The sequence below is a fragment of the Pan troglodytes genome, chromosome 10, assembly GCF_028858775.2.
Source record: "Pan troglodytes isolate AG18354 chromosome 10, NHGRI_mPanTro3-v2.0_pri, whole genome shotgun sequence".
NCBI lineage: Eukaryota > Metazoa > Chordata > Mammalia > Primates > Hominidae > Pan > Pan troglodytes.
Genome location: NC_072408.2, coordinates 115,825,957 through 115,841,152, shown reverse-complemented (window position 1 = coordinate 115,841,152; position 15,196 = coordinate 115,825,957). Strand labels below are relative to the sequence as shown.

At 43.0% G+C, this 15,196-nt stretch overlaps 1 protein-coding gene across 1 annotated transcript in view; it reads left to right on the top strand.

Annotated features, from left to right (window-relative positions):
- Nucleotides 1-10,333: 10,333 nt before the first annotated feature.
- SVOP (SV2 related protein) overlaps nt 10,334-15,196 on the top strand; it is a 110,592-nt gene continuing 105,729 nt past the window's right edge. The window contains exon 1 of the mRNA XM_016924135.4: nt 10,334-10,655. Coding sequence (XP_016779624.1) covers nt 10,621-10,655 — 35 coding nt within the window. The 5' untranslated portion in view covers nt 10,334-10,620. The remainder of the gene's footprint in view (nt 10,656-15,196) is intronic.

The following is a 15,196-nucleotide window of genomic DNA, read 5'->3' as shown; positions in this document are numbered from 1 at the left end:
GAATTGCCAGATCATAGAGTAATTAATTCTATGTTTAACTTTTAAAGAAACTGTCAGTGGCAAGTTTTAAAAGTGCTATATCTCATACAGCTGAATTGGAAGTGAAGATGATGTGCTCTGGAAAAAAACTGAGTTAAGTGAGTAAAAAAGTGGATCCAGAATGACAAAGACAACGCCATTGAGGACACATGTGTAGAGTTTGAATGAAACTGTTCCATAAAAATGATGGACAAAAGTAGCATTTGTAAATGGGTTGTTGTTTTATGTAATATGCCATTTTCAATGCGTGTAGTCACATTAATAAATTAAAATTTTAAATAGACATTGAACATGTTTATCTAGTTCTATAAAATATACTATATTAAGATGGCTCAAAAGTATGTTTTTTTTAGTTTTTTAAATTAAACTTTTTATTTTGGAATAATTTTGGATTTACAGGAGAGTTGTAAAGACAGAACAGAAGGTTCTGGTATACCCTTTGCTCAGCATCCCCTGATTTTAAAAATACTGTATATATTTAAGATTTACAACTTGATGATTTGATATATGTGTACATTGTAAGAGAATCACAATCGGCCTGGCACGGTGGCTCACGCCTGTAATCCCAGCACTTAGGGAGGCCGAGGTAGGTGGATCATGAGGTCAGGAGTTCAAGACCAGCCTGGCCAAGATGGTGAAACCCTCTCTCTACTAAAAATACAAAAATTGGCCAGGCGTGGTGGCAGGTGTCTGTAATCCCAGCTAGTTGGGGCACTTAGGCAGAGAATTTCTTGAACCTGGGAGGCAGAGGTTGCAGTGAGCCAAGATAGCGCCACTGCACTCCAGCCTGGCGACAGAGTGAGACTCCGTCTCAAAAAACAAACAAACAAGCAACCTACCTTTTTGTGTGTGTGTCTGGTGAAAACACTTAGAATCTACCCTTTTAAGAAATTTCAAGTATCGTTACCTATAGTCACCATGCTGTACATTAGATCTCCAGAATTTATTCATCTTGTATAAATGAAAGAAACTTTGTACACCTTGATCAAACATCTCCCTATATCCCCTTTCTGTCAAAAACTTGTTTTTAGATCTCGTATTAGGATCTTGCTTATAGTGGGAGTTTGACATATATTTGTTTCATACAATCATTTGCCATACACATGAATATCCATCATCTTGTTTAATCCACACAATAGACCTGCAGGTTGGTATCTGTCTCTATTTTACAGATGATGTAACTGAGACTCAAAGAGGGAAAATAATCTGTCTACCATCACACAGGTAGTAAGTCACAGAGCTGAGTGTGTCTGACTCCAAAGCTGGTGCCCAGTACACAATGACTGACAGCTGGGCAGGGCGACAGGATTTTTGTAGGTGTGGGAAAGGTATAAAGTAGGTTCCCTGCCTTAATCTTACAGCGTAACTTGCAGGAAGAAGGTGAACAAGTATTCAGCGGCAGAAAATATAGTTCAACATGTATTTCAATAATGATTACTGGAAATAAACTATTTGCTTGTTTAAGAATGTAGAGTGTTGTAGAGATGGGAGAGGAGGGATTATGGGAGGGCTGGAGAACTCGGGGAACTTTCTCAGAGGCCTTAACAGATAGGGTACCATTAATGTTAATCAAAGCTTGCCCCTCTCACCCTACCTTCTAGGAACCGGCCCTACCCACAGCCCTGCCTCCTCAGCAGCTGTGTTCTCTATTATGGACTGCCATATGCCCTGTCTGACAGAGTAGGAGCACCGTCATCTTGGACAAACACTGCCACTTTGTTCCATCTCCCTTTCTAACCTCATGCATTTCAAGGAAATCACTTCTCTTCTAACAGTAAGCAGCCAGAAAGAGCAGACAGTAAAACACAGATAAGATAGCTCAGGCACGGAGGGAGGGGGGTAAAGTCTCTTGGGTAACCACCAAACTTCACACTCATACAATGGGCCCTAGTAAAACAGTGTGCCCTAATAAGTACATTCCTTTCCCTTTAGGTGCACTAAGATAGGGAAGCTAAATGCACACTCAGGGGATATGCCTGCAGTGGCAGAGAGATGTATGGAAACAGACACAAAACTCTCCCTCCCAGATAAGCAAGACAAAGAGACACAGAAACATTCCAAGCCTGTGATAAGCTCTCCTGCCCAGATCCCTTAAAAACTTTTAGCCTGTCAGAGAGAGTGCCTCTGACCTAACTCGGCCAGAAGCCCCTCTCACGTTTATTCTCCAAAATAAACTTGTCTTTGACAGTTGAACCACTTTTCATGTTTCTTTCCTCTTTCTTTAATTCTTACACTGACCGTAGGTCCAGAGCTAGACATCTGGACCAAGCTGCAGCCAGTATCTTTCTGTGAGAACTCTGCATGATCTATATAAACTGGCTTAAAAAGATGTACTGTGGCAATCAGAAGCTTCTCTTAGAAGGTAGGAAACTTGACATGATTCATAGCTGAGCTGAGCAGGAGTTGTAAAGATGCCATGTAATTGGGTAAGGACCACAGCAAGCCAACATTTTAATTATACATCAATATTTTCAAATCTCAAGGACATTTGATATGGTTTGAATATTTGTCCCCTCCAGATCTCATGTTAAAATGTAATCTCCAGTGTTGGAGGTGGGGCCTAGTGGGAGGTGTTTGGATCATGGGGGTGGATCCTTCATGAATGGCTTAGCACCATTGCTGTGGTGATGAGTAAGTTCACAAGACATCTGATTGTTTAAAAGTGTGTGGTAGTCGGGTGTGGTGGCTCATGCCTGTGATCCCAGCACTTTGGGAGGCTGAGGGGGGTAGATCACCTGAGGTCAGGAGTTTGAGACCAGCCTGGTCAACATGGTGAAATCCCTCTCTACTAAAATTACAAAAATTAGCCAGGCATGTTGGCACACGCCTGTAATCTCAGCTACTCAGAAGGCTGAGGCAGGATAATTGCCTGAACCTGGTAGGTGGAGGTTGCAGTGAGCTGAGACCACACCATTGCACTCCAGTCTGGGCGACAAGAGGGAAACTACATCTCAAAACAAAAAAAAACAACAACAAAAAAAACAGAAAAAAAAAAAAAAAGGGTGTGGCACCTCCCCTCTCTCTGTCTTGCTCCCCTTCACCTTCCATCATGACTGTAAGCTTCCTGAGGCCCTCACCAGAAGCAGATGCCAGCGCCATGCTTCCTGTACAGCCTGCAGACTGTGAGCCAATTAAATCTCTTTTCTTTATAAATTACCCAGTGTCAGGTATTCCTTTACAGCAATACAAAAATGGCCTAATAGAATATTCCTGCAACTCAACAGCAAAAATCCCCGAACAATTCAATTAAAAAATGAGTGAGGGGCTTGCATAGATATTTCCTCAAGGAAGATATGCCAGTGGCCAATAAGCACATGAAAAGATGCTCAACATTGTTAGTTATTAGGGAAATGCAAATCAGACCACTCCACACCCACTGGGATGGCTATTATCAACAAGTGTTGAGGAGAATGTGGAGAAATTGGAATCCTTGTGCATTGCTGGTGGGAATGTAAAATGGTACAGCTGCTGTAGAAAACAGCTTGGCAGTTCCTCAAAAACTTAAACATAGTTACCATATGACTCAGCAACTCTTCTCCTATTTATATACTCAAAAGAATTGAAAACAGGGACTCAAAGGGATACACTGTAGACCAATGTTTATAGCAGCATTCTTCACAATAGCCAAAAAGGTGGAAACAACCCACGTGTCCATCAACAGATGAATGGATTAACAAAATGTGCCATATACCTACAAAGAAATATTATTCAGTCATATAAAAGAATGAGGTTCTGATAGATGCTACAGCACAGATGAACCTTGAAAACATTATGTTAAGTGAAATAAGCCACATAAAAAGGACAAATATTGTATGATTCCACTCTTATCAGGTAACTAGAGTAGGCAAATTCATAGAAATAGGAAGTAGAATAGGCCTGGCACTGTGGCACTCACCTATAATCCCAGCACTTTGGGAGGCTGAGGCAGGAGGATCGCTTGAAGCCAGGAGTTCGAGACCAGCCTGGGTTACATAGCAAGACTCTGTCTCTACAGAAAAATAAATAAATAAAACTTAGCTGGTCATGGTGGCATGCACCTGTAGTTCCAGCCACTCCAGTGGCTGAGGCGGGAGGATTGCCCAGAAGGTTGAGGTTGCAGTGAGCCGTGATTGCATCACTGCACGTCAACCTGGACAGCAGAGTGAGACCCTGTCTCTAAAAAATAAAAATAAAAAAGAAAGTAGAATAGAGGTTACCAGAGGCTGGGAGGAGGGAGGAACAGGGAGTTATTACTCAATGGGTAGAGTTTCTCTTTGGGATGATCAAGATCTGGAAGTCAATAGCGTGATGGTTATATAACATTATGAATATACTCTAAGCCACTAAATTGTACACTTCAAACTTTATGATACATAGTTAAGGACTGAATGTTTGTGTCCACCCCAAATGTATATGTTGAAGCCCTAACCCCATAATGTGTATTTGGAAATGGGGCCTTTGGGAAGTAATCAGGGTTACAGAAGGTCATGCAGGTGGGGCTGACATGATGAGATAGTGCCCTTATAAGAAAATATGCCAGAGAGCTTGCTTTCTCTTTATGCTTATGTGCCAAGGAAAGAGCATGTAAGCACAGAGAGAAGGTGGCCATCTGCAAGCTGGGAAGAGAGCCCTCACCAGAACCTAACTATACTGGCACTTTGATCTTGAACTTGTCAGCCTCTAGAACTGTTAGAAATGGATTTCTGGGCTGGGTGTAGTGGCTCACACCTGTAATCTCAACACTTTGGGAGGCCGAGGTGGGTGGATGGCTTGAACGCAGGAGTTTGAGACCAGCCTGGGCAACATAGTGAGACTCCTTCCCCAGAAAAAATACAAAAATTAGGTGGGCATGGTGGTGCGCACCTATGGTCTACTACAGGAGGCTACTCAGGAGGCTGAGGTGGAAGGATCACTTGAGCTTGGGAGGTTGAGGCTGCAGTGAGCCATGATCATGTCACTGCATTCCAGCCTGAGTGACAGAGACCCTGTCTCAAAAAAAAAAAAAAAATTCTGTTGTGTAAGCCACCAAGACTATGATATTTTGTTATGGCAACTGACCTGGCTAAGACATATGTATTTACCACAATAAAAATTATTTTTAGGCCAGGTCTGGTGGCTCACAACTGTATCCCAGCACTTTGGGAGGCCAAGGCGGGTGGATCACTTGAGCCCAGGAGTTCGAGACCAGCCTGGGCAACATAGTGAAGCCCTGTCTCTACCAAAAATATAAAAATTAGCAAGGTGTGATGGCATGCGCCTGCAGTCCCAGCTACTCAGGAGGCTGAGGTGGGAGGATGGTTTGAGCCTGGGAAGTGGAGGTAGCAGTTAGCTGAGATTGCATCATTGCACTCCAGCCTGGGTAACAGAGCCAGACCCTGTTTCAAGAAATTTATTTTAATTAAAAAATTATTTAAAAGAATCATGGTAGAAAGATGCACATGGTTTTAAAAATAAAATAGTACCAAAAATTTACAACTTAAAAAACCCTTCATGCCAGGGTCAGTGGCTCACACCTGTAATGCCAGCACCTTTGGCCAAGGTGGGAGGATCCCTTGAGCCCAGGAGTTTGAGATCAGCCTGGGCAATGAAGCAAAACTCCATCTCTACAAAAAATACAAAAATTAGCCAGGTGTGGTGGTGCACACTTGTAGTCCTAGCTACTCGGGAGGCTGAGGTGGGAGAATCGCTAGAGCTGGGCTGAGGCAGGAGGATTACTGTCCAGGCTGCAGTGAGCTGTGATCACACCACTGCACTCCAGCCTGGGTGACAGAGCAAGACCCTGTCAAAAAAAAAAAGTGGCAGTTCCACTTCCACCCACTCTCAGTCTTTTAGCTGCTTCTTTTAGTATCTACAGGCAAATTTCTATATGAGATACTCATATGGCTAGTTTTTGTTTTCTCAATTTTGGACATGTTCTGTTGATTTCCATAAACTTGAGGAGGATTTAGTTTTTCCCAATACCATCTATTTTTCTTATCCTTCATAGGCCAGCTAACATTTTAAGGTAGTAGAAAAGATATTGATTTGGGGGCTGGGGGGTGAAGAGAGCAACATAATGATAAGCACTGTATTAGTCAGAGCTCTCCGGATAGACAAAACCAACAAGATAAATAATATCTTCATATAATATAATATATTACATAGATATAAATATAAGGTATCTCTCATATAATACATGAAGGGATTTATCAGGGGAATTGGCCAACATAATTAGGGAGGCTGAGAATTTCCATAACAGACCATTTGTAAGCTAGAAACCCTGGGATGCTGGGCCAAATTCAAGGGCCCAAAAACCCAAGGGGGCCACACATGTAAGTCTTGGTTTCTAAAGACTAGAGAGCCTGCAGTTCTGATGTCCAAGGGCAGGAGAAGAAACAGCTCCTGGAGAAAGAGATCAACTCACCTTTCCTCTGTTTCTGTTCTGTCTGGGCCTCTAGCTGATTTGATGGTGCTCATTCACACATCGAGGGCAGATCTTCCTGAACTTTGTCCACTCAGACTCACACAGCAATCTCCTCTTGAAACACCCTTACAGACACACCAAAAAATGCTGCTTTAGGCTAGTGTGGTGGTTCACGCCTGTAATCCCAGCACTTTGGGGGGCCGAGGCGGGTGGATCACGAGATCAGGAGATCGAGACCATCCTGGCTAACATGGTGAAATCCTGTCAATACTAAAAATACAAAAAATTAACCCAGGGTGGTGGTGGGCGCCTGTAGTCCCAGCTACTCAGGAGGCTGAGGCAGGAGAATGGCATGAACCTGGGAAGCAGAGCTTGCAGTGAGCTGAGATCGCGCCACTGCACTCCAGCCTGGGCGACAGAGCGAGACTCTGTCTCGGGAAAAAAAAAATGCTGCTTTACCAGTTCTCTAGGTATTCCTTAAACCCACCAAGTTGATACTTAAAATTAATCATTGTGGCCGGGCACGGTGGCTCAAGCCTGCAATCCCAGCACTTTGGGAGGCCGAGGCAGGTTGATTGCTTGAGCTCACGAGTTTGAGGCCAGCCTGGGCAACATGATGATATCCCCTCTCTATAAAAAATACAAAAATTAGCCTGGCATGGTGGCGCACACCTGTAATCCCAGCTATTCAGGAGGCTGAGGTGGGAGGATGGCTTGAGCCTGAAAGGTGGAGGTGGCAATGAGCTGAGATCACACCACCACACTCCCGCCTGGATGATAGAGCCAGATCTTGTCTCAAAAGATAAAATTAAAATAAATTAATTTAACCATTGCAACAGCTAACACATTATGTGCCATCCAAGTGTGTGGTCCTTCACCTCCATTTTATCTTTGATTCTGACCACCACCCAATGAAGTAGTTATGGTTATTGATCCCCGTATTTCTGATGAGGAAATGCAAGCACAGAAAGTTAGACAACCTGCTCAAGGTTACCCACCCAGGAAGAGGTGGAGCTGGGAAGAGAGTCCCCAGGACTGAGCCTGCTCTAACCACTCTCCAGTTCCAGGCTGCAAACTCCCTTTTTCCTTCGAAGGAACTTGACTTGGTCTCTGTTGAACATCAAAAAATACTGATTGGCCAGGCGCAGTGGTGATCACGCCTGTAATCCCAGCACTTTGGGAGGCCGAGGCAGGTGGATCACAAGGTCAGGAGTTCAAGACCAGCCTGGCCAAGATGGTGAAACCCCGTCTCTACTAAAAATACAAAAAAATTAGCCAGGCATGGTGGCGGGCACCTGTAATCCCAGGTATTTGGGAGGCCGAGGCAGAGAATTGCTTGAATCCGGGAGGTGGAGGTAGCAGTGAGCCGAGATTGCGCCATTGCACTCCAGCCTGGGTGACAGAGAGAGAGACTCTGTCTCAAAAAAAAAAAAAAAAAAAAAAATCCTGATTAAGGCACATGAGTAGAAGCTGAAATGGGATGATAAGTGGGCTATTTATTTATTTATTTATTGAGACAGAGTTTCGCTCTATCACCCAGGCTGGAGTGCAGTGGCGTGATCTCAGCTCATTGCAACCTCTGCTTCCTGGCTTCAAGCGATTTTCCTGCCTCAGCCTCTCAAGTAGCTGGGACTACAGGTCTGTGCCACCACACCTGGCTAAGTTTTTTTATTTTTAAGTGGAGACGAGGTTTTGCCATGTTGGCCAGGCTGGTCTGGAACTCCTGACCTCAAGTGATCCATCTGCCTCGGCCTCCCAGAGTGCTGGGATTATAGGCGTGAGCCATGGTGCCCGACCCCTAAGAGGGCTGTTTAGAGCAAGCATAATGAATATTCATAGAGCCCTAGAGAGCCCCACCTGACACCAGGATTGAGGGAAAAGGGGTAATTAAAGCAAAAACCTTCAGAGACATTTGAATCCATAATCGAAAAGGTACCAGTTTGTCCAGCTCCCTTTCCCAGCTATGCAACAATGGGGATACTGACAAGTGTTTGGATTGGATGTCTTTAGATAAGTGTCCACCCTCTTAGCCAATCAGCTGTGGCCAGGAATCATGTGATACCAAATGTAGTGCACAGCAGGGATGGGGGAGAGATTCCTTTAGAAATAAGTGTGGGTGGGAGAAATTGTGATTGACTCCAGTATGAGGTGAGAAGGAGCCATGAATAAGTTCAAACTATCATTGTGACAGACACATAGTTGTTGCTCCATTAATATTTACTAGATGAATAATACATTGGAGCTTGAGTACCACTGTATAATTGGTTTTCCCAACATTAGATTTGTTTAAAGTTATCCAATGTTTCAATAGTTCCAATTTCTCCTACTATACCCGCAATGGATGGTTTCTTTTGAGACACTCAGAGAAAGCCTAGCACTTAAGGGCGCAGGTTGTGGAGATAGACTGCCGGAGTTTTAAGTCCAGATCAACTCTTTCCTGTCCTCATGACCTTGTGCAAATCTACCCTTCTCTGAGCCTTGTTTCCTCATCTTACAAAATAAGGATAAAAATCACACCTGCTCATAGGATTGTTGCAAAGATCAAGGGGACCATGGTGAAGTACATATCCGGGTGCCTGGCACACATTTAATTTTGGATTTTCAAGTCCTTTTATGGATTCGATGTGAGATTGTTTTCAGTTCTCAGATTGGTTTTCTTGTTCCCTCTTCCAACTTCCCCCACCCTTTGTCAACAATTAAAGAAAAAAAAGAAAAAAAATGTTTCCTTCTTCCTTTAGTTCCTTGTAAGTGTCCATTCAACGGTCATTCTCATAGCTTTTGCCAGTTGCCATCATGGATCATCTTAGTAGTTTTCTGTTGTATAATTTTTCAGCTTTTCTTTTCATTTGTTCACACTTGATCAGGGGTTTCCACTTCATGGTGCTGGGGAGCTTTTAAAAAATACCCTGAGGCCGGGCGCAATGGCTCACATCTATAATCCCAGCATTTTGGGAGGCCGAGATGGGAGGATTGCTTGAGGCCAGGAGTTCTAGATCAGCCTGGGCAACAAAGCAAGACCCCATCTCTACAATAAATAAATTAGCTGGGTATGCTGGCATGAGCCTGTGATCCCAGCTACCAGGAAGGTTGAGGTGGGAGGATTGCTTTAGCCCAGGTGGTTGGGGCTGTAATGAGCCATGATCATGCCACTGCAACTCCAGCCTGGGCAACAGAGCAAGAACTTGTCTCAAAAATAAATAAATAAATATTGAAAAAAATTAAAAATACCCAGGCTTGGCCTCCACCTCCCGAGAGTTGAGTTCAATTGGTTTGAAATGGAGCCAGGCAATTCTTATATGCAGCCTGAATTGAGAACCATTTATTCAACAAATATTTATGGGGTACCTTCTATGTGCCAGACACTGTTCTAGTACTTGGGACACATCAGTGAAACCTCATGGAGCTTAAGTTCTAAAGGGGTCAGAAATTCTAGTGAGAGGTGGCCTAGGGGAACCATTAAACTATCTAGGATCTTGAAGGCAGAGACTTTATTTTATTCATGTTTTTATTCCCCAGGGTCAGGGCTGTAGAATTCACCCAATAACGCTTGTTGAAAGAATGAGTGATCTTTGGCCTTCTCATACCTAATTTACATTTTTCTTTTCTTGATTCATTTCACTAGACCCTTAGCTCCACGATGACAATGACAGGTCGAATTTGTTCTGTCATACCCCCAGTGCCTATTACAGTGCCTGGCACATAGGTGCTCAGTAAACCGTACTTAAATGCATGCCTGTATTTGTTACAGCAGCCTGGGTTTCAAGAGTGTTATACGGATAACATTAATGAATCCACGCAAATAAACATTTAGACACGCATCGTCAATCAAAGGGTGCTCACTGGTACCCGGACAACCATTTCACAGACTGGTGTGCCCTATAGGCATCCCAGTGATACACCATCAGCCAGAGAGCCTGTGAACTCCTCCGAGCAGAAGGGCTCTCCCTGCCCCCTCTCCCCGCGCAGCTCGCTCTGCCCTCCGCCTCCTCTTCTCCGCCCACTCTCGCCGCGGTCTCCTGGCGGCGGAGGCTTTGTCTCGTGGGCTGGTCCCCAGCGGCTCCCTCCCCGAACAGCTGCTGCTCCAGGGAGGAAGCGGCGCGGGTGCTGTCCAGCATCCCGGTGCTGAAAACCGGAGGGCTCGTCATCCACCACTACCATGTAAGGGCCATGAGAAGGGCTCATCCTGGCGCAGCGCGGACATGGAGGAGGACTTATTCCAGCTAAGGCAGCTGCCGTGAGTATCATGGGGGCGAGCAAGAGGCAGACAGGCTTTCTTTTAAAAAACGAAAACCTGCAAGGGGGGTGGGGGGGTACATCTCTGCGTGGTTTCTTGAATTTAAAGGGAACTGTTTCAGAGGAAGGAATTAGGGCCTGGAGGAGACAAGCCATTTTCTTTCCCCAGCAGCCCAGCCTCTGTATCTCTGACTCAGTTCCATTTATCAGATCTGTCAGGACCTTATGGGGGAACCACGGGGGTTATGATTCCCCTTTTAATTGCTCTCAATCCTAAAAGGATTTTGAGATGTGAGCTTTAAGAAAGCATTAGCTGCTGTTTTGAAATGTGGACAGAATTGGTGAGTCTATGCAATGACATCGGTCCTTTCCAGCCCTAATCCTATGCTGTGAAATCCATAATTTTTCTGCAAGGTCTTTTGGAAGGGAATGATACTGATGCTGCAAACTGGTTGATAAAAAAACTGGGATGCCTTCCTAGAGGAGAGGGTTGGGCAAAGTCCTGTTGTTTATGAAGTGTGTGAATGAGAGGGCTGTGCACGGTCGGTGAAACCTCTTGCCTTCTTCTGAATGAAAGGTTTTTGTAGCAGCTAGCTAGAGTGAGACTCACTGTCGGAACATCAGGAATATACTGCTTTGAGGATGGCGATTTTTAAGAAAAACCAAATTTGCTCTGAGAATCTGGGGGAAATATCAAGCAACCGAAAGGACAGGGGCCTTGTAGAGGGGCTTACAGATTTTTCCCACCACAAGCAGATAGTGATTTGTTAAGTAAATTCCAAGAGTATGAGAGGGGGCATTAAAAAGAACATTGGTGGGGCAGGGGTTGTTTTAATTTTTAGAAGCACTAGCCATTTGAGTGGTAAGAGTAGATTCCCTTTGGGATTGTTAGAAAGGATAAATTATAGTTAGTGTGTGTGTATTTTCTTGATTTTAAAAATGGTGGATTATTTTTTTCTATAATCTACTGAGGAATTCTCCCAAGTGACTTTTAGTGTGACTGATACAGTTCTCTGAGGCTGTGAGTACTGAAGGGGATTGTAATGTTTACTTTTCAATCAGAGTAAAATTAGTTTTCACCAAAATTTTTAATTAATTTAAAATTTGCTTTAAAGTTTTACTAATTGATCCACAAATAGCATATCTGATTATGTAATACAGCATTATTTCACAAATGCTAGAGGATGTTCAGTAATAATATCCAGACACAGATATAACAGTACATAAAAATGTAAAGGTCTGATTACAAATTTCCCAAGGAAAACATACAACTTTTATTGAGAATAAATATCATGTTCAAAAATAAAATGATTACCCCAATAAAAAATAATTTAATATCAGAAATGTGAACTTTGGTACTCAGAATAAGACTACATATTGGAACTGTGGTTTTCCTGGGATAAATTTTTCAATAATGTCAGAGGATGTGAACTTTTCAAAGATTCATGTGTATATGAACTTTGCAAAAGGGTCATGTATATTTAATCTACTAATATATAGACCTGACATTATCATGACAATTCCTTCTTTAATTAAAAAAAGCAAAAATAGGAAGTTTTCACTTATTTAAATGTAAAAATTTAGGTTTTTATAGGAATATAATACAATGTACCAATAAATAAAAGTAAATAAAGTTCAAAGAGAAGCACAAGAATAAAGAGTAAGTCTCCTTTCTTTTCAAACCCCAGTTCTATTCCCCAGAGTTAAGTTTCTTGATTATTCTTTCTGGTGCTTAATAGGCATAAATACATATATTATCTATTAGGCCAAATTGTGTACTGGTTAAGTACATTATCTCTTGAATCAGACATACTTGGGTTCAAATCCTTACTATGCCACTTCCTGGCTGTGTGACTTTAAGCAAGTGACTTAACCTTTCTGAGACTCAGTTTCCTTAGCTACACAATGAGGATCATAACAGTACTTAATTCATAAGGTTATTGTGAAGATCAAATGAGATAATGTATGCCAAATGCTGGGCAGACACAAAGCACTCAATGCATATTAGCTATTACTATTATTACATCTGAAAAATCATTTATATAAACAAAATATGTAGGTTTACTGTACTGGACTCCCTCAAAATCTTAATCTGCAAACCTCAAATGACATTTGAATGAAGTCAAAATTAGCCCTGAAATGTGTTGACCTCAATTTCTAAAAAAAGAGTAAGCTAAAAGGAAAGGCCACATGAATCTGAGTGGGTTACAAATCACGATTTAGATGTTTTTTAAACCACACCCTTCATATATTATGCACAGATTGCAGGCAGCAGATTTCCCGAGAGCAATATGGCTAAAAAAAAATTCAGAGTGCCTTGTAGAGGGTTGGCAAGAGTGGACTTTGGAATAGGCTCAGTCCCGTGGGAGGCCAAGTGTTAGCAGATTATAAGCCACTAAGTAGTTCACATGGTTGGGGAATGGGGAAAGGGAGTGAGGGAGTCTAAGAAACAGACCTTCCTCACACTTGAAGGAACCCTCACACAGCTCTGGGGTGGTTCATTTGAGACCACAAAAGACCATTGTTTTTCACATGCTGTCCACTCTGGGACAGCACCACATAGAGGAGATTTGGGAGGCTGAGAGTTTGCATCCAGTTCTGCCTTTTTGTGTGACCTTGTGCAAATCAGACTTTTCTAGGTCTGTTCTTTCTAGGATGATTTCTTGAAAGCAAGTTTGCAGACACTGATTGATCGATTCATTCATTCATTCATTCATTCATCCATTCGTTCACTGATTTACATAGATACCATCCTAGGTACAAAGGATTCTACAGCTGAGTAAGGTAGAATGGTTCTTGCGCTTAAGCACCTCACAGTCTAGAGCTGCAATGTCCAATAGTACATTTAGCCACTAGCTACATGTGGCTATTTAAATTTAAACTTAAATGAATTTAAAGTATGCATTTTGTACATGAAATAATTTATATAGCATAATATACAATATAAAATGTATATATAATACACAATAGAAAATATGTGGCCGGGTGCAGTAGGTCATGCCTATAATCCCAGCACTTTGGGAGACCTAGGTGGGTGGATCATTTGAGGTCAGGAGCTCGAGACAAGCCTGACCAACATGGTGAAACACTGTCTCTACTAAAAATACAAAAAAAATTAGTCAGGCATGGTGGCACATCCCAGCTACTTGGGAGGCTGAGGCAGGAGAATCTCTTGAACCTGGGAGGCAGAGGTTGCGGTGAGCAAAGATTGTGCCACTGCACTCCAGCCTGGGCAACACAGTGAGACTCTGTCTCAAAAAAATGTGTGTATATATATAATGTAAAATTTTAAAAAAATCTGTCCCTCAGTCATACTAACCACATTTCAAATGCTCAATAGCTACATGTGGCTAGTGGCTACTATATTGGACAGCATACGTGTAGGCCAGCAGTCCCCAACTTTTTTGGCTCCAGGGACTGGTTTCTTGGAAGACAATTTTTCCATGGATGGGGGTGGTTAGGTAGGGGGATGGGGTTGGGGTTTCAGGATAAAACCATTCCACCTCAGATCTTCAGGCATTAGATTCTCATAAGGAGCCTGCAACTTAGACCCCTTGTGTGTCAGTTCACAATAGGGTTCACACTCCTATGAGAATTTAATGCCGCTGCTGATTGACAGGAGGTGGAGCTTGGGCGGTAATGCTCACTCACCCAAGGCTCACTGTGCAGCCCGGTTCCTAACAGGCCAGAGACCGTTACGGGTCCTTGGCCAAGGGATTGGGGACCCCTGGTCTAGGACATTTCCATAATTGCAGAAAGTTCTATTGGACAGCACTGGTTTGGTAGGAGCGAGGACACTGAACACATCATTGCAAATAATTATGAGAATTGTCTTAAGTGCTATCAAGAACTACTGCAAGCCTGGGGAATATATTGAGACCTGTTTCTACTAAAAAAATTTTTTTCTTAATTAGCCAGGTCTGGTGGCTCATGCCTGTGGCCCCAACTACTAGGGAGGCTGAGGCAGGAAGATTGCTTGAGCCTGGGGGGTCAAGGCTGCAATGAGCCATGATCGTGACACTGCACTCCAGCCTGAGTGACAGAGTGAGATCCTGTCTCAAAAAAAAAAAAAAAAAAAAAAAAAAAAAGAACTAATGCAGGGTACAGGTAAGGAGACTAGTTTTAGATGGAAGGTGGGTATCAGGGAAGACTTCCCTGAGGAAGTGACATTTGACCTGATCCTCTGGAGATGTGATTTCAGGAAAAAGAGAGAGGATTAAGAACATTCCAGGAAGAAGAAACTGTATGGGTAAAAGCCCTGAATTGGGAAAAAAGCTTGGTGTGTCTCAAAATCAGCCAAAAGATCATTAATGAACAAGTGGCTTGAGGGGAAACTGCTGAGGACAACAGGGAGTAGGCCATCCAGGGTCTTGTAGTATATGACAAGGAGTTGGGACATCATCCTGCATTTGCTGAATCTACTGTCTCCTTTCTTACAAACCCTGTCTTTCAAGATTGAGTTTGGGTCCACCATTTTAATAAATCTGCCCCTGACTTCTGCCGGTCTTAATCAATAGAGGTAAAAATGTGGAAACTGACTCA